The sequence below is a fragment of the Amia ocellicauda genome, chromosome 14 (genome assembly GCF_036373705.1).
Source record: "Amia ocellicauda isolate fAmiCal2 chromosome 14, fAmiCal2.hap1, whole genome shotgun sequence".
Classification (NCBI taxonomy): Eukaryota; Metazoa; Chordata; class Actinopteri; order Amiiformes; family Amiidae; genus Amia; species Amia ocellicauda.
In genome coordinates, this window is record NC_089863.1 from 23501318 (window position 1) to 23520105 (window position 18788).

The 18788-nt window shown below is 48.7% G+C and overlaps 1 protein-coding gene across 1 annotated transcript; it reads left to right on the plus strand.

The window, feature by feature from the left end:
• The first annotated feature begins 109 nt into the window (after positions 1-109).
• Positions 110-12868, plus strand: LOC136767435 (maestro heat-like repeat-containing protein family member 7). Its single transcript, XM_066721207.1, has 22 exons — positions 110-197; positions 766-799; positions 938-1050; positions 1509-1634; positions 1773-1932; positions 2074-2205; positions 2354-2511; positions 2668-2817; positions 3051-3155; positions 3262-3334; positions 3600-3713; positions 4573-4685; positions 4777-4916; positions 5033-5165; positions 5348-5520; positions 8277-8414; positions 8520-8805; positions 8930-9121; positions 9228-9377; positions 9537-9668; positions 9847-9949; positions 10149-12868. The coding sequence occupies exons 3-22, from the start codon at positions 964-966 to the stop codon at positions 10427-10429; spliced, it is 2946 nt and encodes a 981-aa protein (XP_066577304.1). The 5' UTR covers positions 110-197; positions 766-799; positions 938-963; the 3' UTR covers positions 10430-12868.
• The last annotated feature ends 5920 nt before the right edge of the window (positions 12869-18788 follow it).

Consider the following 18788-nt stretch of genomic DNA (forward strand, 5'->3'; position numbering starts at 1 on the left):
GCACCCGCCGCGCCGCACATCCGGGACATCACGGAACAGCGCGCCTGCGCAGCTGCGCCCGTCGCGTGCGCTGAGGGCGCTCGGGCGCGGTTGCCGCGGTGACGCGTCACAATGCGCAGGCGCGCTGTGCCGTCAGTCCGCGCCGCTCGGCGCCATTAGAGATTCAGACGTCGGTGGAAGATGGCGGCGAAACAGACGTGAGTGTCTGACTGTCACTGCAAGACTCTGCCTTGTCTAGATGTTAGTCCTAGTCGGCAGTAGTCACCCAGCAATCATATTAAACACCCGTTTCATGTAATACAGGCTACTACACAAGCAGATACTTTGATTGGGAGGCGTTTGATTCCGTGTGTATTTTACTCATGAGGCTCGTCTCATAATCATTGCAATAATAACACATGATGATCGTGTATATTTTAGATAAACAATTGCACAGGAGACATAGCGAATCAAGTGAACCAACACGTGTGCTATAGGAGAAGGATACCTATTGTAACTGCTTGCTTAATACGTTTAAAGTTTAAACTGGTGAATATGCATGCATATCTTACCTGCCAATGGAAAATGTCTTTGGGGTTGGGATTCATACTTGAATTGCCCGGACTAAACTATATTACACTGCCTTGTTATAGTTTTAATACGGACATTATTGTTTAAAACTACACTTCATAATGATTTGACTTGATGGTCAGCGTTTATTCACACAAAATAATACAATCAGTAAAGTGGAATGAAATGTAACCCAGAATTCCTGTTGTCTTTTAGTGTGACGACACAGTGGACGAGTCTGAGGGTTTGGGTGAGTGTCTGTTTGGAGGACTTTTTACTGACTATATGTAATAACAATTAATCATACAATCCGTTGGGAACCACTGCTGTAAGGATGAGCTGGACTTGATCCTGGCTGATTTAACTGTGATTTGTGTTGATATTGTAGAGACGGTTGATCCCTGGCAGGTGATAATGGAGGACATCCAGGAAACCTTAGCGTCTCTCTCTCAAATGATGGCCCCAAACACCTTTTGCCTGAAGTGTCTGGAATACCTCAAGGTGAGAATTGAGCGTCTGTTGATGCCAAGACCGTCCGTGTCGTCTCCCGACAGAGTGCTTAACTGTGTGGCTTTTCTTCGGAGTTGTTTCTTCCAGGTTTTGTTCTGGAATTGCTTCTAAAATGTGTGTATTGTGTGATTGTATATTTGAATGTATAGTAATTATCTTCTTTCTTTATTCAGTTCCTTTTAAGAACCAGCTGAAGTATGAGTGTCTATATGAGTAGTTTGTTGTTGAGGTTACTATGTGATGCACATTTGTCTGTTTGACAAAATCCAGATTTTTGGAAATCTGTACAGCTTTCAGTGTCCTTGTGTACAAAGGGTTCAAGATATAACATGGTGTCTGTTATGCAGAGAAGAGACATTGACATTGATTTGTCAATATTGTAACAGTTCTTCTGAGTTGTGCTGTGTCACATCCCTCCTAAGCTCTTCCTCCTGTCTTCCTCTGCTCAGCTGGCCCATCCGACCCTCGTCCTGCAGGCCGTGGAGAAAGTTCTGCGCAGCCAGATCGAAGACATCAGCTCCTCCACAGCCAGGAAGGTCATTGCTGTGGCTGCTAGACTGATGGGCAGCGATGCGGTGAGCCACTTGCTCCTGTCAGGCTCTTCCTGTTTTTTGTATAAAGATTCTTCTCACTCAGAGATGTGCCAGGAACACTGCTGTCCCCAGAAAGCCTTCTCAGACTCACGCCCCTCCTCTCGTCTTCCCCTGACCCAGAACATGCCTCTCGACACGAAGCAGGCAGCCAGTGACGTCCTGGTGGCCGTGGGATGTGGGTTTCCGGGGGAGGTCCTGCAAACCATGTGTGTCATCAGTGAAGATGTACAGCCAGAGATCATGTGGCTGAACACTCTGGCCCGTCTGTTACGAGCCAACGGTGAGTCTGCCTGCTCCTTCCATTCCTGAAGCCACTTTGTCAAAGGGGTTTCACCCCATGCTGGGACAGCATCTGTGCGCTGTAAGGGAACTGAGATGTGCCCTGTTTTCGACCCTAACCATCTGTTGTCTGTGTTTGCAGGGTCCGGCACGATGCCCCATCTTGAGAAAACCCTCACCGGTCTGCTGCCCAAGCTGGACGCTGCCAAAAGAGTGGAGATGCACTCAGTGGAAGCCCACTCCAGGGCTCAGCTGCAGATGGCTCTGTGCTCAGGTGAGTGAGGGTGGCTGACTCCTGCAATGACAGATCCCCAAAGGGCGCCCTTGTTCTTCTTTTTGTTTAAGGTTTAGTTCAGCGGAGCTGAGCTGTGAATCGTGTGTCTAGTGGAGAGTGACCCCAGCGTCTGTTTTTTGTCTCCCAGTGCTCACCAGCGCCTGCACCAGCCTCCAGGAGTATGTTTCTGGCCCCGGAGGGAGCGCTGACCCCACAGTGAAGAAGCAGGACTTCGCTCCAGTCATTGACTCCGCCTTCAAAACCATTTTGAAGGGCTGGCTGGTGCTGGAGGGCAGGAACCTGCAGGTACGGGCCAGCGGGAAATGTCCGGAGGAGGGGGTGGTTGTTAAATATGGACTGGCAAAATATCCAGCTCCACACATGAGAATGTCTAGAGTCATCTAGTCACTTGTTCTGCGCTGTGACTCCTGTATGTGATCTTATGTCCTTCTGTCTGTGTAGTCGCTGAGGCTTCAGGAGACGCTCGTCGGTGCCTTGGCTGCCATGTCGCCCCTGCTGAGCCCTGAGACTCAACAGGCCAATGTGACCCAGCTGGTCGCCGCTTCAGTGGAGGTGTACAAGCACAGCTCCAACGGTGAAGCCCTGGGCCAGGTAGGACTTTCTCTGCTGTCTGGGGTAACAGGGGTGGGTGAGATCAGACCGGCTCCAGATTAAGGGCTTGGTTTTATGTTTAACATCAGGATCAGGGTTGGGGTTGGTTTGGTTTATTGTTTTGGAGTCCATGTTAACAGCTCAGCCGGATTCCAGGTCTGTGAACCGGCCCACAGTGCAGTGTGAGTCAGCGGCTGTGTTTCTTTATTATTATTATTATTTTTCTTATTCAGAACGTGCGACAGATTCTGTTGGCAGCCTTGGAGCCGGGCTTCACTTCGCACCATGTGGCCATCTACTCCTCCGTGGACAGCCTGCTGCGCGCGCTGCACCAAGAGGTAGGTCCCGCTCTGCGGAGCAGCCGAGACGCACCGACACAAGGCTCCCGTGCAGCCGAGCGGCGCTTCCCCCTCGGTACGCAGTGACCGTGTCTTTCTCCTTCAGATCTGCGCCCGTCAGGAGACACGGCCGCCCGTGGACGAGGACAACGCGGTCCTGTCATCACTAACGCTGCTGGGTACGTCTCAGTCTTTAATAAGTTCTTTATCCAATTCTATACTTCATTTAAACCCCCTACTGTTTCAAATAATTACAAGGCTCTGATTTAGGAAATGATTAGTTCAGTTAAGGGTTCAATTAAGTAATTGAGAGCTCAGCAGGGTGGGTTGGGAGCCACTGTTGATGCAATGAAGGCTTTCGTGGGCGTCTCTCTCTGTGGTCCCAGGAGAGAGTGCGCTGGCCTGTGTTGTGACCTCACTGCTCTGCCTGCCTTTGTCCTACAGCCAACGCCTTCCCAAAGAAGGTGGCCAAATTCATCGTTGGGCAGCTGAAGAGCAGCAGTGAGCCGGGCCGGGCCGGGTCCGCGGCAATGCTGGCCCACCTCCTCCGCGCCGCAGGTACCGTCCTCTCCCCCGTCCTGTCCCGCTGCGCTACAGCGCTCTCTGCTGTCTGACCTCCTGCTGTCATCGAAACTCGTGACAAGCATTTTAATAGACAAGGCCTCGGTCACGCGGTTTAACGACGCATGCGTTGTAATATAGCGTGTTATTGTGAGGAAATCGAATGCCACGGTGTCGTGTTGCTGTTGCTTGTACTGTAGTTGTTGTAATTGTCTCTGATACTTGCTCTGACTAGCACTAAACTTATTGTATACTGTGATGTATTGTTTCATACCTTCTTATTGTCTTGTAATTCTTTGTGTATATTGTGTTTACAGTTGTAAATCGTTGTAAGGTCATCTGCTCAGACATAAATAATAAACTCTATGGCAACTATCGGATTAGAAATATCAATTATAATCAGGAAGACGGAATAAACAGACTTGCATAATTATGAGCAGAAGACTTCAAATACACTATAGACGGCTTGTTCAATTTGTTCAATCTATAAATATTTTAGTATATATTCCTTTTAGGGTAGAATATCAAAACAACTTTTCCAAAGCATTTATTTTCATCAGTGAGCCTCTTTTGGCTGCCGTTGTTATAATAATAATGAATATTTTGTTTTCTAATGCAGTAATTCTTTGGACATTTGCTTTGGACATTTCTGACGCTCTGGCACTTTTTAAATTAAATCTAATACTTTTTAAATTGAATTGGCCTTCATAACCGCTTAAGTAAAATATAAACAAAACCCAAAGTGACGTCTACCGACCCGGCGCAATCCGATTACATCAGCCACGGATACCGAGAGAACCTGCCATGTGGTGTTGTTTTCCGATTACCAAACCTGATCCTGCCGAATCCGTTACAGGGAAGGCCGATTCCTTGGCGCCACGGGGGCCCGGTGAGCCCTCCTTCTACGGCCCCTCCAGCACCATCTTCTGCAAGATCCTGGAGGGCAGACGAGCCCAGCTGAAAGAGCAGGTCAGGGCCAGTTTGGAGTCTCTCACGCCCGCTGTGTTTCCTCTCGCTGCGCTGGGCGGCAGACTGAGTGCATGTCTCCTCTGTCCTCCAGGTCCCTGAGATCCTGCACGCTGTGCAGCCCTGCCTGCCCCACCTGACTGACCGGCAGCTGAGAGTGGTCGCCCACATCGTGTCCCAGTGCCCGGAGGAGCTCACCAAGGCGCTGCTGAACGAAGCCCTGCCGCTGGACCGGTGAGCCCCACAGAAGCGCCTCTCTCACAGTGACTGTCTGCAGTGCTGATTGGCTCGTGTGTCACGTCAAGGAGCTCCCGTGTGTCTCTGACTCACTGTGTCTCTGTCTCCCACAGCTCCAGCCGTGTGCTGTGGAGGGCCTTGGGATCTGAAAGCAAGATGTCCCGCAGGCTGCTGGCTTTCCTCATGAGGAAGCTGCCCAGGGACCCGGCTGAGGACTGTGTGTCCGCTGCGCGCCGGACCCTCGCTGTGAGTCCCCAGACACTTACTCACTGTGTAAACCAGGCCGGGAACATCGCAGGACTTTTCATTCACTGATGTTTCCACTGACCTGTCCGTGATCTACTGACTCTCCAGAAAGCAGTACAGAGGGGCTCTGAATGGGGTGCCTTTTCTCTGACTGTGACCCTGTGTGTCTCTCCCGGTGTCAGGTGACCACTGCCGTGCAAGAACTGCTGGCCGTCGCAGGGAGGACGGGGGCCTTTCAGAGGGTCTTTCCCCGGCTGTTTGGGGCCCTGCTTCTCCACACGGACTGCAGAGAGGAGATCCCACAGGAGGCCGGCACCCCCAGCCAGGACATGCCAAGAGAACCAAGTATATCCAGGTGAGCAGGTCGTACTGAGTGCCGTCTCGCTGGGCAGACCCACAGGGTGTCTGTTCACAGTGTGGTCCCTGATGGAGCCGTCAGTACCTCGCTGGTCTGTGTGTGAGTGACCTGAGCGGCCAGGAGGGCCACAGTGAGAGACGCACTTGATTCTGCTGAGTGTTGGTGCTCTGCAGACACTGGATAAAATTAACTTTTTTGGCCACTAGCCACTGTGTCTGGTAGAAGGAAAACACTTACCAGCCACTTGGTATTTTTACCAGCCAAAGGCAAACATCACCAGAAATGCATGAGGGTGCATAAATGTGTGGTGAACATGTTAAAACGTGGCATTTATTCAGTTAATTAATCAATCACCATAACAGAAGCTAACTGCACACCTGTATAGACTAGACAGGTGTGTATGAGGAAAAGGATCTGGATAGAAAACATGCTCCCACACAGTTTCTACTTGCAAGTGTTATAAGGTCTTGATTGCATTCTGCTGAATTATAACACTTGCTAGTAGAGACGGTGCGGGAGCATCGTTTTCAAATGAATCAATCACATGCAATAACACGGCAGCTGCTGGGGATCTGTATAAACACACTAACACATGAGAAGGGGTGTTAATGACACATTATTGCTCTTCATACTCCTCTTCTTCTTCAGTGCTTCTCCCTTCTCTGGGTTTCTGCACGTCATTAAAAGGATTTCATTGGATTGGCTAGATATTCATAGAGTCACGGTCTGTGGTATATATATATATATATATATATATATATAGGAATGAAGACAGACAGTGACGTCCTTTCCATTGGTCAATACGATGCACGCCAGCAGAGACGCGATGTAAACAAACCGCACGTTTCTCTTCAGCAGAATCTCCACTACGCAGGAAAAAATGCATGTCTCTATCGCAAATCATTTCAGCAGAAATGTATATGGTGTAATTGATGCAATTGATGAATACTTTTCTAACAACAATTTTGTTAAATAAATATCTACGTAAAAATACATTATTAGAAGACGTATGGAAATGGCATAAGACAGCAGACCTGTCAACTCTCACACACCTCGTGTCAGACTCGTGTTGTCCCGACATTAGCACAACTTTTAGTTCATTGTCACAAATTCAAATTAACTATAAAGGTTGTGACTATTTGTTTTATAAGGGAATATTTTGCATTTACAGCTGTAATTAACCGACCAATATGTTTTTCTTTTTCATTTTTTATACATTTTCATTCAGTTGCATTCAGTTTAGCAATGTGAGCTGCGATGAAAATGCCTTAACGTTAGCGTCCTTGTGGCAATGTGTTCCGGTCACAACAGCGAAATACAAAATGTATAAGACCTATCTAGCTAATTTATACAATGTACTTGACTAAACGATTGACTTTCACTCTCCAAAGCACACACTCAGACTGCTGCTCTGCGCTCAGAAACATAACTGTGCGTTTGAGTTCCAGCGAATACAGAATTAATACATACACTAGGGTTGGCCGTGTGCCGGCTCCGGTGTGGAGCTCATCGGAGCGCTCTGGAGCCGGAGCTGAGGTCACGGAGCTGCTCCACTCTTCCCCCTTCCATTACCCAGATATTAAGTCCACTTTTCTTAAATTAACAACATGTATAACTTCATAGGTATTGTTTTGTATTGGGGGTTATAAAATAAGATCAGTTCTCACTCCAGCTATTGGTACATAATACATTTTTTATTAATTGTAATTATATGACACCTTCACTTTCTCACACCTGTCACTTTCTAGAAGTGATGCTATAATCTCAGGGCATCTCTCATAAACCTCATGCAAAAGAAGTAAAGTCCATTTTAACTGTAAAGTTTTAAGTATTTCCAAATTATTTTATTCCAAGCAAATTCTTCATCTGCCTAAATTAACCTCATTTTATAGCCGTCTGTTATCTGAAATGTCCTGACTAGTTTGTCCAGAAGTTGGTTGCCAGGGAGTTAAGGTCACATGCAGAGTCATGCCCCCTGCACCTTGTTTGCCACTTTTAAGATACGAAAATACTGGACCCCTGGTGGGGGGGGGGGGGGGATGCGAAATGTCAACCACAAAAGTATGTGGACACCTGCTCCTCAGACATCTCATTCCAAAATCATGGGCATGAATATGGAGTTGGTCCCCCCTTTGATGCAATAACTGCCTCCACTCTTCTGGGAAGACTTTCCACTAGATGCTGGAACATTGTTGAGGGGATTTCAGACACAAGAGCATTAGTGAGGTCGGGCGCCGATGTTGGGCGATCAGGCCTGGCTCACAGTCGGCTTTTCCATTCATCCCAAAGGTGGGATGGGGTTGAGGTCGGGGCTCTGTGCAGGTCACTCAAGTTCTTCCACACCAATCTCGACAAACTATTTCTGTCAGGACCTCACTTTGTGCACGGGTTGTCATGCTGAAACAGGAAAGGGCTTCCCCAAACTGTTGCCACAAATTTGGAGGTGCAAATTCACCCAGAATGTCACTGTAGGCTGTAGCGTTACGATTTCCCTTCAGTGGGACAAAGGGGCCGAGCCCTGAGACCATTATTCCTCCTCCAAACTTTACAGTTGGTCTATGCATTCGTGCAGGCAGCGTTCTCCTGGCATTTGAAACATGCCGACTAAAAGTTGAGTCCCCGTACACTTGTTGGCAGCCCGCCAAAGTGGCTGGTAAAATTGACATTTACCCGCCACGGGCTAAATCTACCCACATTTGGCGGGTGTTAATTTTATTCCCTGTCTACAGCACTGTCCTCTCCTCTCTCCACAGAGAGATCGTACTGGCACTGAAGGCCCTTCTGGCCCGGGCCAAGCTGAGGAAGGCGACCGATCAGCTAAAGCAGGAGGCGGCCTGGGCGAAACTGCAGAGCCCTGACAGCCACCCCGAGGGCGTCCGTCTCCTGGCCAGGTACGGGTCTCCAAACCAGCCTGTCATTCGGGGCTTCCCTTTGTCTACTCCGTTCCCGAGATCGGTTATCTATTGTCTCATTACGGCTGTCCCTTTATCCTCCAGGGCCATGGTTGAGCACGCCGGCCCGCAGCTCCCTGGCATCATGGAGGTCCTCGTCCCTTCCCTGAGCTCTGACCGGGAGCAGCACAGAGTGACGGCCACTGCCTTCTTCTCCGAGGTGAGTATGTGGCTGAGGGCTGCTCTCACTGCGCCTCGCTCTGCTGTCTTGCAGCTGCTGGGCGGCTCGGAGAAGCCACTACTGAAGAGTTTGAAGCGCCGAGCCCAGGACCCCTGTGTGCGCGTCAGGCTGCTGCTTTTCCAAGGCATAGAGAGATCCACAGCTGCCCAGGTAAGGACTTGTGCTGGATGCCCAGTGCGGACGGGGACGTGGGGATGAAGCCGCTCTGTCTGTGTGTTAAACAGTGAAGAGAGAGATGCATGTTTCAATTCCAAAGCCACCACTCTGTGTGCAGGTGACAGAACACGGCCGGGAGCTGCTCGCCATCCTCCGCTCTGGCCTGCAGGACACGGACGTGGCGGACAGGCAGGCGGTCCTGGCAGCTCTGTCCGCCCTCTCACACGTTCTGCCCCACCTGAGACGGCACAGCGTCAGCCGGGATGTCGCTGCAGATGTCCTGCGAAGGATCACTGCGCTCTGGGAAAAAGTGAGTCGCTGTTTAAGGCTGCGGTGTCCGTGCAGGCTGTCGTGCTCAGTGTTTCACAGGCTGTGCTGTCGCCACTCTGTGCCTGACCTTCTCTGCTTGTTTTCAGGATGATGCAGAGCTGCACTGTGCCTGCGCCACCGTGCTGGGGAACCTGTGCAGGTGCCCGGCAGTGACAGCCCACCTCAAACGTGAACTGCAGGTGGCCCTGGTGCAGCTGGCGCTTCACCTGCGAGACACCAACCCTGAGGTGACCCAGGTAAGAGCAGATCAGACACCACCCGGGCAGCAAACCCAGGAGGGGCTGCAGGGGCTTTTAAGAATATCAGAAGAGTTACAGACGTCCTGCTGTCGGATTGTGCCGCTGTGTCCTGGCATCAGTGCCCAGTGTTGAGTCTCAGCTCGTGTGTTTGTGCAGGCCTGCCTCTGGACCCTGAACAACAGCATCTGGGTTCTAGATCTGAACATTGTCAGGACGCTGATCTCCAGGAACCAGGACAGAGGGGCGCTGTTCGTAGACGGCTTTCTGGAGGACCTGGCCGCGTTCTTGGTGAGGACCAGTTCAGCCAATCCCACTGTCTCACATGAGTTTGGCTCCTGCAACACGCAGGGCCGAGGCACACACGTGTGACGTTGTGAATGAAGGACAGAGATGCACAGAGATGTTTGTGGCTCTTGAGTTACAGGTCTGCTGAGAGTCCCCGAATCTGACTCCTTGTCTTTTCCAGGCATCTGATTTCCCCGAGGCGCTGGGCGGGGCCTTCAGCTGCGTCCTGGACTGTTTGAACAGCCGCTCTCCTGCAGTCAGAGCCAACGCCGCCGTATTCACAGGTGAGGAGATGAGACGCCGGGGGAGGATGTGGCCCATGATGGAGCGCACAGGCGATTGGTATCGATTCTGTAACGCCACTGAGGAACCCGTGGAGCTGAAATGTTTCTGTGGATCTGATGGCAGCCAGGGTGACATTGTCTTGCTGCTCTAGACCTCTGTGTTGAGTTGTGACTCGGTGTTGCTCTCTCTTGTCCACAGAGTCCCTGATTAATAAGAACCTCCTGGGACGCCGACAGTGGCAGGAGGTGGTCCGTGCTCTGACGCGGGCCAAGCAGGAGGAGAGCGACGCCCTGGCTAAGAGCTGCACTGCCCAGGCCCTGGAGAACTGCTCCGCCTCCCAGTGCCAGAGCGCAGCGACGCAGCCCGTGTGGAAGAGGCTCTTCAGCCCACAAGGAGACGGGAGGAGATTAGGTCGCACTCTGCCGTCTGAGCTGAATGACTGTGTGCCTGAGCCCCCGCTCGCTAATGAGGTGCCATGAGGGACACAATACTGAGACGCACTATATAGACGCACTATATAGACACACTATATACTGAGACGCACTATAAAGACACAGTATATACTGAGACGCACTATATAGACACAGTATATACTGAGACGCACTATATAGACACAGTATATACTGAGACGCACTATATAGACGCACTATATAGACGCACTATATAGACACAGTATATACTGAGACGCACTATATAGACACAGTATATACTGAGACGCACTATATAGACGCACTATATAGACGCACTATATAGACACAGTATATACTGAGACGCACTATATAGACACAGTATATACTGAGACGCACTATATAGACGCAGTATATACTGTGAGACGCACTATATAGACACAGTATATACTGAGACGCACTATATAGACGCAGTATATACTGTGAGACGCACTATATAGACACAGTATATACTGAGACGCACTATATAGACACAGTATATACTGAGACGCACTATATAGACGCAGTATATACTGTGAGACGCACTATATAGACACAGTATATACTGAGACGCACTATATAGACACAGTATATACTGTGAGACGCACTATATAGACACAGTATATACTGTGAGACGCACTATATAGATACAGTATATACTGAGACGCACTATATAGACATAGTATATACTGAGACGCACTATATAGACACAGTATATACTGAGACGCACTATATAGACGCAGTATATACTGAGACGCACTATATAGACACAGTATATACTGAGACGCACTATATTGACACAGTATATACTGAGACGCACTATATACTGAGATGCACTATATACTAAGACATACAGACTATATACTAAGACGCACCATATACTGAGGCGCACAATATAGATCCACTATATAATGACAAGTATAGGTCTCTGTGTCTCTGTTCCTGGTCTGTCTCTGTTTCTCTCCATGTCTGTCCGCGTGTGCTCGTGTGTCCACAGGTGTCCAGACCGCTGCTCTGTTGCTCGGCTCAACTGCCGGGCCGCTGTGTGGAAGAGCCGCATCAGGTCCCGGAGACGCCCAGACACCTGTGGACACACGGGCACACGCGGACAGACATGGAGAGAAACAGAGACAGACCAGGAAACGGAGACCTGGATTCAAACAGGGGGGTCTGGCTCAGAGTGGGCAACAACACAGCTGAAGGTCCTCTATTTAAACGAGATGGTCAGCTCCCCCTTTTCTTCTGTCTTTGAGCTGCAATGCATTATGGGAGTCACACAGAGTTCCGGTGAGGCTTTTCTTCTATGCAATAGAAAACCAGCCTCTTTAATATTCAACGCTTTCTTTTTATAAAACACTTGCATTTTTATACATGATGCACCTGGCTTGTATTAGAGACGCCCCTTCTGAAGACATGCAAGTTATTATCTAACCAGCAGTGTGTTCACCTGTCCTGACGAGCGCTTTATGGCCGAAGTGCTGTCTCTATTCGCCGGTCATGAATATTCATGAGCACAAGACTGCTGAGGCAGATCCTCGATCTAGGAGGCGGGGTTTGTTATCGGAGACAAGTGACGGATTGGCGGCGATTCAAAACGAATAGTCAGCGTGTGGATCATTATTATTACTGTCAGTAGTAGTAGAAGTCGTAATTCTGATGCCATGAAGGTGTTCGGTATTTAATTGTGGCAACACAACCAATAAGAATCTCTTTTCCGTTTTCCGCTGGATGATATTCTGTACATTTTACTTCATATATAATACAAAAAATACCGAACATTTCCGAGACATTAGTGTTACTGATTTTCTTATATAAATAATAATAATTACCCACAGGCTCTCGTATGTTTTGAATTGCCGCCGATCTGTCACCCGTCTATAACAACCAAACCAGGCCTCAGGCTTGATGTGCTCATGGATATTCATGACCGGCTACTAGAGAGAGCACTTCGCTGATACAGCGCTCGTCAGGCCGGGTGAAAACACTGCTGGTTAAATAATAACTCGTATGTGTTAAGAAGTGTCTAATACAATCCAGGTGCATCCTGTTAAAAATGCAATTGTTTTTTAAAAAGAAAGCTTTGAATATGAAATGAGGCAGGTTTGCCATGACAGAGATGGGGAGAAAAGCGCCACAGGAACTCTGTGCGACTCCCATAATGCACTGCTTCGGGTAAGACGGAAGTCCCGATGTTAATAGGTGGGGCTGACTGTCTTGTTTCAATAGAGGGTCTGTGACAGCCTTTATTGACGCCCGGCACACAGTCTGGGGGTAAAGCAGCCATTGCTGAAAGGGCAAGAGCGCGCGCTGGAGTCTGGGGGGCTGAACGCGGCTCAGTCAGTACGATGGCAGACAGCAGCGCCGGGTGTGTGTTCTCGAGAGAAGACGCGACTAATCTTGTGATGCTTTGGGCCAAGTGCGTTTATTCTTTCAGCTGTTGTATTTTGAAATAAAAAGATGATTTTAAATGCACTTGATGTGTTATTGTTTTGATTGTTTGGTAGTTTGATTTGTCTGATGCGTTTACAAAATGCACTACATTAACGCACTACTAATGCATTTGACCTTTGACCTTGTCCATTCCTATCGGAGCAGGAGGCCGCACAGCTTGTGTTTCCGGGTTCTTCTGTTATTGGCGCAGACAGGCGAGCTTCACTGGCAAAACCCGTCTGAACGAGAGCTGCGCCCAGCTACTGCCCTTCTGCAAACGGCCCCCACCCGTGGGATCCTTGTGGGATCAGTTTGCTTCATAGTTGTGCCATTTCAGTTCAGCTAACATAAAGTCATTGTTGGGCACAATTACATTGTTACTGGTCTCCATTGTGGCTGTGTTCCCATAGTTATCAATGCCATATTGCACTGGAATACAACGCACTGACTCCTCAACGCGCTGACCGCAGCACACTGAGACACTGCGCACTGACGCACTGACACGCTCGCTCCCTCAAACGCTCGCCTGTTCACTCTTTCATACAGTCCGATCCTCTCCCCCCGTGTTCTCTGGTGTGTTCCTGGCGTGTTGCAGGTGACCAGGGACCCTACGGTGAGTCCGACGCACGTCTTTCCTGTCACCGATTATTCAGTCATGACTTCATCGTCTCCCTCACACTTTCCCAGTGAGCGGTAATGGGACCTGTGTGTCTGGGCCCCTGTGACCACAGCTGTGAAACTTCTGACTTCAGATTACCCTGCGTTTTGCACAGCTTTAAGATAATTAATGAATTAAATCTAACAATCAATCTATCAACAATCCCCCACCCCCTCCCTGATTGTGTTGCAACGTCTGTCCTGATTAGATCTTAGTCCACAGAGACCAGTGTCAATAAAATCTGTTCACTGAATTTTCTCATTTGCTTTCTTTTGTTACTTTGGTTTTCGGTCAGTCTAAAACGCCTTCATCAGACAGCTTTAGTGTCCTGATTGATACACACAGACCCAGGGCCACAGCACAACAGATGCAAAACCTAGCGTTACTGTGCTCTGGGGCAGAGTTGTAATGACTCGAGTCAACGTTCAAAATACGTGACTCGAGTTAAAACACAAAAGTCTCCATCAGACTCAAGTCATTGGCTTTATGTTATTTATTCTTGTAGCCGTACTACACCACTGATGGCACCAGCTTCACATTCGGTTCCTTAATTGGCACTGGGAGAGCAGGCAAAGTGGGAACTACATCAGTCTTTGTTTAATGAAATGTCAGGAGGATGCAGGGGAGCAACGGAAATAAATTGGATAATAAACAGAATATAACTAAACCATCTTGAATAAAAACACTGATTTAAAAATGATAGGAAATTGAGAAAGAGCTGCAGCTGGACTGAAAATCAGAGTACACCACGGTAGGCTGGGCAGTGCTCCGGGTTTGCTGGCTCCAGAGGTTCAGCTCCAGCTCCAGCTCCGGAGCGGCTCTGGTGCAGCTCTACACTCCGGATCCGGCTACTTTTAACCAGCTCCAGCTCCGGAGCCACAAAAAACAGTGCAAACTAGGATGCCATCATTATAAATAATGATTCATTTTTACTTATTTTATGTAAATAACTAACAAAAACAAAATATTAATAACAAACATCTGTTTAACCATTCAAAATTGTAAAGATGTCTGTGGCAATTAGGGTTGCCAGCCGGCCAGTATTTTAGCGGACTGTCCGGTATCTGTACACTACATGGCCACTAGTATGTGGGCACCCCTTCTAACTAGTGTTCAGTGGCAAAAACTCCTGATTCAATCCATTCTGATTTCATGTTGTAACACAATGACAAGTGGAAAAGACCAAGAGGGGTGAATACTTTTGAGAGCCACTGTAAAATCAAGCCACGCAGCATCTCCTTAGACAAGCATTGGCAGTAGAATGAACTTTACTGAGAGCTCGATGACTTTCAACACGGCACCGTCATAGGATGCCACCTTTCCAACAAGTCAGTTTGTCAAGTTTCTGCCCTGCTGAGCTGCCCTGGTGAGCTGCAAGTGCTGTTATTGTTAAGAGGAAACGTCTAGGAGCAACAACAGCTCAGCCGCGATTGCTTGGCTACACAAGCTCACAGAACGGGACTGTCGTAGTGCATAAAAATAGTCTTTCGTTGGTTGCAACAATCACTTCTGAGTGCCAAACTGCCTCTGGAAGCAACATCAGCAGAACTGTTTGTCAGGAGCTTCATGAAATTGGTTTCCATGGCCGAGCAGCCGCACAAGCCTAAGATCTCCATGCGCAATGCCAAGCGCCGGCTGGAGTGGTGTTAAGCTCGCCACCATTTGACCCGGGAGCAGTGGAAGTGCGATCTCTGGAGTGATGAATCACGCTTCACCGTCTGGCAGTCCGACGGAGGAATCTGGGTTTGGCGGATGCCAGGAGAACGCTGCCTGCACGAATGCATAGACCAACTGTAAAGTTTGGAGGAGGAATAATGGTCTCAGGGCTCGGCCCCTTTGTCCCACTGAAGGGAAATCGTAACGCTACAGCCTACAGTGACATTCTGGGTGAATTTGCACCTCCAAATTTGTGGCAACAGTTTGGGGAAGCCCTTTCCTGTTTCAGCATGACAACCCGTGCACAAAGTGAGGTCCTGACAGAAATAGTTTGTCGAGATTGGTGTGGAAGAACTTGAGTGACCTGCACAGAGCCCCGACCTCAACCCCATCCCACCTTTGGGATGAATGGAAAAGCCGACTGTGAGCCAGGCCTGATCGCCCAACATCGGCGCCCGACCTCACTAATGCTCTTGTGTCTGAAATCCCCTCAACAATGTTCCAGCATCTAGTGGAAAGTCTTCCCAGAAGAGTGGAGGCAGTTATTGCATCAAAGAGGGGACCAACTCCATATTCATGCCCATGATTTTGGAATGAGATGTCTGATGAGCATGTCCACATACTTTTGGCCATGTAGTGTATGTACTTTTGACCCCCTTTTTGGAAGATGTCCAGTTATTTTAAGTACTGTAATCTATTCAATATGTCATTAAAAATGTCATCAGTGGACAGTGGATTCTTGACACCAAAGTAAAATCACAAATGGTGTGTGTGTGTGTGTGTGTGTGTGTTGGGGGGGTTATCCGAACACAATAATTATCATTGTCCTCGTAAACTGAGCAATGTATTCCAGTTTCTTGTGCTGCAGACGTTAGGCCAGGAGTTTGTATCTATAGGTTCTTAAAAATAAATGTTACTTTTGACAGTAAGCCCCATGCCAGCCACCCCGCGCCCGCGCCTCTCTTTTGACCACTTGAGGTCACTTGACTGCTTCTAGTTCAAATCTTCCCTGCGTTCATTGTGGCGGGGAAGCTGCTGTTGCTCTTCGTTTCCTGAGTTGGACGAGGTCAGAGGACATTTCTTGTCAGCTGTACCTATTTCTTGTAGTATTTTCATATCGTTTGTTGTACTGTTTTTATTGCGTTACAGATATGGTTTTCTATCAACAATTGAATTTGGGTGGGTTTTTAGTGGAGTCGGCGGGATTTATGTTGTGATTGGGTGGTATACTGTCAATCAAATCTGCTTTTATTGTGAAGCAGGTACAGGAGATGCTACGTGTTGGCATGCAAGTAAACACAGGTACTTTTAAACAACCAGATATTTTGGGCTATTTATACATGTGAAAAATCATTTGATTTGAAACCAATGAGGGGGTGACTTTCTGTACTTTTAGATAAATGTTTGCCGGTAAAAGTTATTTTGGCTTCCAGAGTACTGTTCTGTACTCAAGGAACTGCAGTTGAAATGAACCTTGTTTAATATGGAGTGTTTGACTCGTTTGCACAGTTACGGTGACATCTATCCAACCAACCTGGGAGAAATGATTTATACAGCCTTTTGGATGGTAGTTGGATTAATAGTCATTACTGGGCACATTTTCTGGCATGAGCTCCATTTGTGCCAACCTTGATGCTCACAGAGGGGGTTTTTACCATCGTCTTCAGACCATCAAGACATACATGGTAAATTTCAACTCCGTGCGCCCGTAATGAAGACACTGTTTTTGTTTTAGTAACTGTCAGCCTGTATCAGCAACGGCTACAATGAAAGGATAGCGACTCTTCTGTATTTGTACCAGATTGTGCCAGATTTGCTCTTTGTACATTCTATTAGCATGTTAATGGAAAAGAGAGAATAATGTTTGTGCAAAATGACAATAGTGGTTTTGGTCACATTGATATGCATTGTCAAATTTTATATTGACCTCATCCTGCTTTCTGATATTTTGTCAGCATTTTCCTTGAATTTTCTATACAATTACTTTGTATTTTTTAGAGAGAAACAGGCCTGCCTCTAGACATGCAAACCTGGGTTTATGATTGTTATATTCATCTGTGGAGACATCAAAAGGACAGCATAGTCAACGAATTAGTGAGCGACGTGGCTCATGGACTGCAGGTGGTTGGGCTGATTTGATCAATTAAGCTCAATCACCCCCAGCCACCTGCTATATAAGGAGGCCTCAGCCGCCCATTAAGGGTGAAGGCTTGGAGAGTTGGGTGTGGGAGGAAACCTGCCCAGTGTTCTGTGTGCGGTTTTGTTTCTGCTTGTGATTTTGGATACGTTTTCATTACAGTGACATCCTTTGACCATCCTGTGCATTAGTGTTTGAGTTTTGTTTATCTTTTGGTTTGGCCATCATGCCAGTTTATTTTGTTGATTTAAAGTCTTGTTTTGTTTTGTCTCCAAGCCTCCATAACTGGCCACCCTGCCACACGTGGTGCAGAAGTGGGATTTGAACCCACGCCTCCATTAGGAGACCAGAAGGGGCATGCACGGGCTCCTCCTCGGCAGCTTTTGCATGTGCTGCTGAGGGAAGCCCAGCGGATGCGTGCCCGGTGGCCTGGCTGAAGCAGTCCGAGTCCCCAGCAACTGAGGGGGACATTCTGCCCGCTCTGCCGTCTGCGGGGGATGTCATGCCGCTCCCGCCTCCGCCTTCTGAGCGGAACTCCGGCTGCTCCTGCCTCGGCAGCCTGAGGGGGGTGACTTTCCTGAGCTCGAGAGGGAAGTCAGCCTGCCACCGCCACCCAGGGAGGACGTGCCCGCAGCGCCCGGGGCCGCCAGCCTGCTGCCGCCGCCTGGGGATGAAGTACCGGTGTCGTGGCTGCTATTGTGTCCTGAGGGGGCACCACCACTGCCTGGGAGATCACCCCACCCGGCGGTGGAATCTGGAGGGGACGGGGAGAGGGACCATTGCCTCACCCAGGGTCACAGAAGAGGGAGGACAGTGCCAGAGTGTATGACCCTGGGGGAGGAGGTGGTTTCTCTAGCCGTGAGCTGACTGCTGTTCTTTAGATTGTGCTTTACCCTCTGCTATGAATCACACGGGCCAATCTTCCACAAAATGCTATGAGCAGAGAGCCTGGAGAAGCTCCAATACGATCACCCGCATGCTCTCCAGACAGGTCCGGCACCGCTTCTACAGAACGGGCAACATTGTGTATAAGAAGGGTGACTGAATCGGAGGTAGGAAGCATTGCTGGCGCAGTGACCCGTGGCTGTGTTGGTAACAACGGAGACAGTCCATAGGGGATACAATAAGACGCAGCACTTGAACTACGCTTGATTAAAGGCCCTGCACTCACAGCAGAGATGGAGGTTTGACACTCGGTTAAAGCAGTAAAGGTGCAGGATTGACTTGTACATGAATCTTTGTTCTGTTTCAGATGTTTTTCATTCAGAAAGGAGAGGTGGAGGTTTTGGCTCGTAATGCAGGGACTGTTTTGTTTACACTGAAGGCGGGACAGTACTTTGGAGAGGACGGCTTCCTTCACTCAGAGCCCCGGGCAGCAACGATCAGGTCTGCCTGGCCTCGTCACTGTCGTTGTCATTGCTGAGGGCCGCTCACTCCCGTGCTCATTCACTGCGTTTCTATAGGCAGGACGTCTCCACAGCGCTGAATTGCACAGTGATGGCATTGTTCTG

Excerpts from the sequence above, each read along its gene's own strand:
- LOC136767435 (XM_066721207.1), top strand. The coding sequence starts at position 964 with ATGGAGGACATCCAGGAAACCTTAGCGTCTCTCTCTCAAATGATGGCC. Across the intron at positions 8,415-8,519 it reads GGCGTCCGTCTCCTGGCCAG|GGCCATGGTTGAGCACGCCG; the intron begins GTACGGGTCTCC and ends TTTATCCTCCAG. Across the intron at positions 9,122-9,227 it reads TCACTGCGCTCTGGGAAAAA|GATGATGCAGAGCTGCACTG; the intron begins GTGAGTCGCTGT and ends GCTTGTTTTCAG.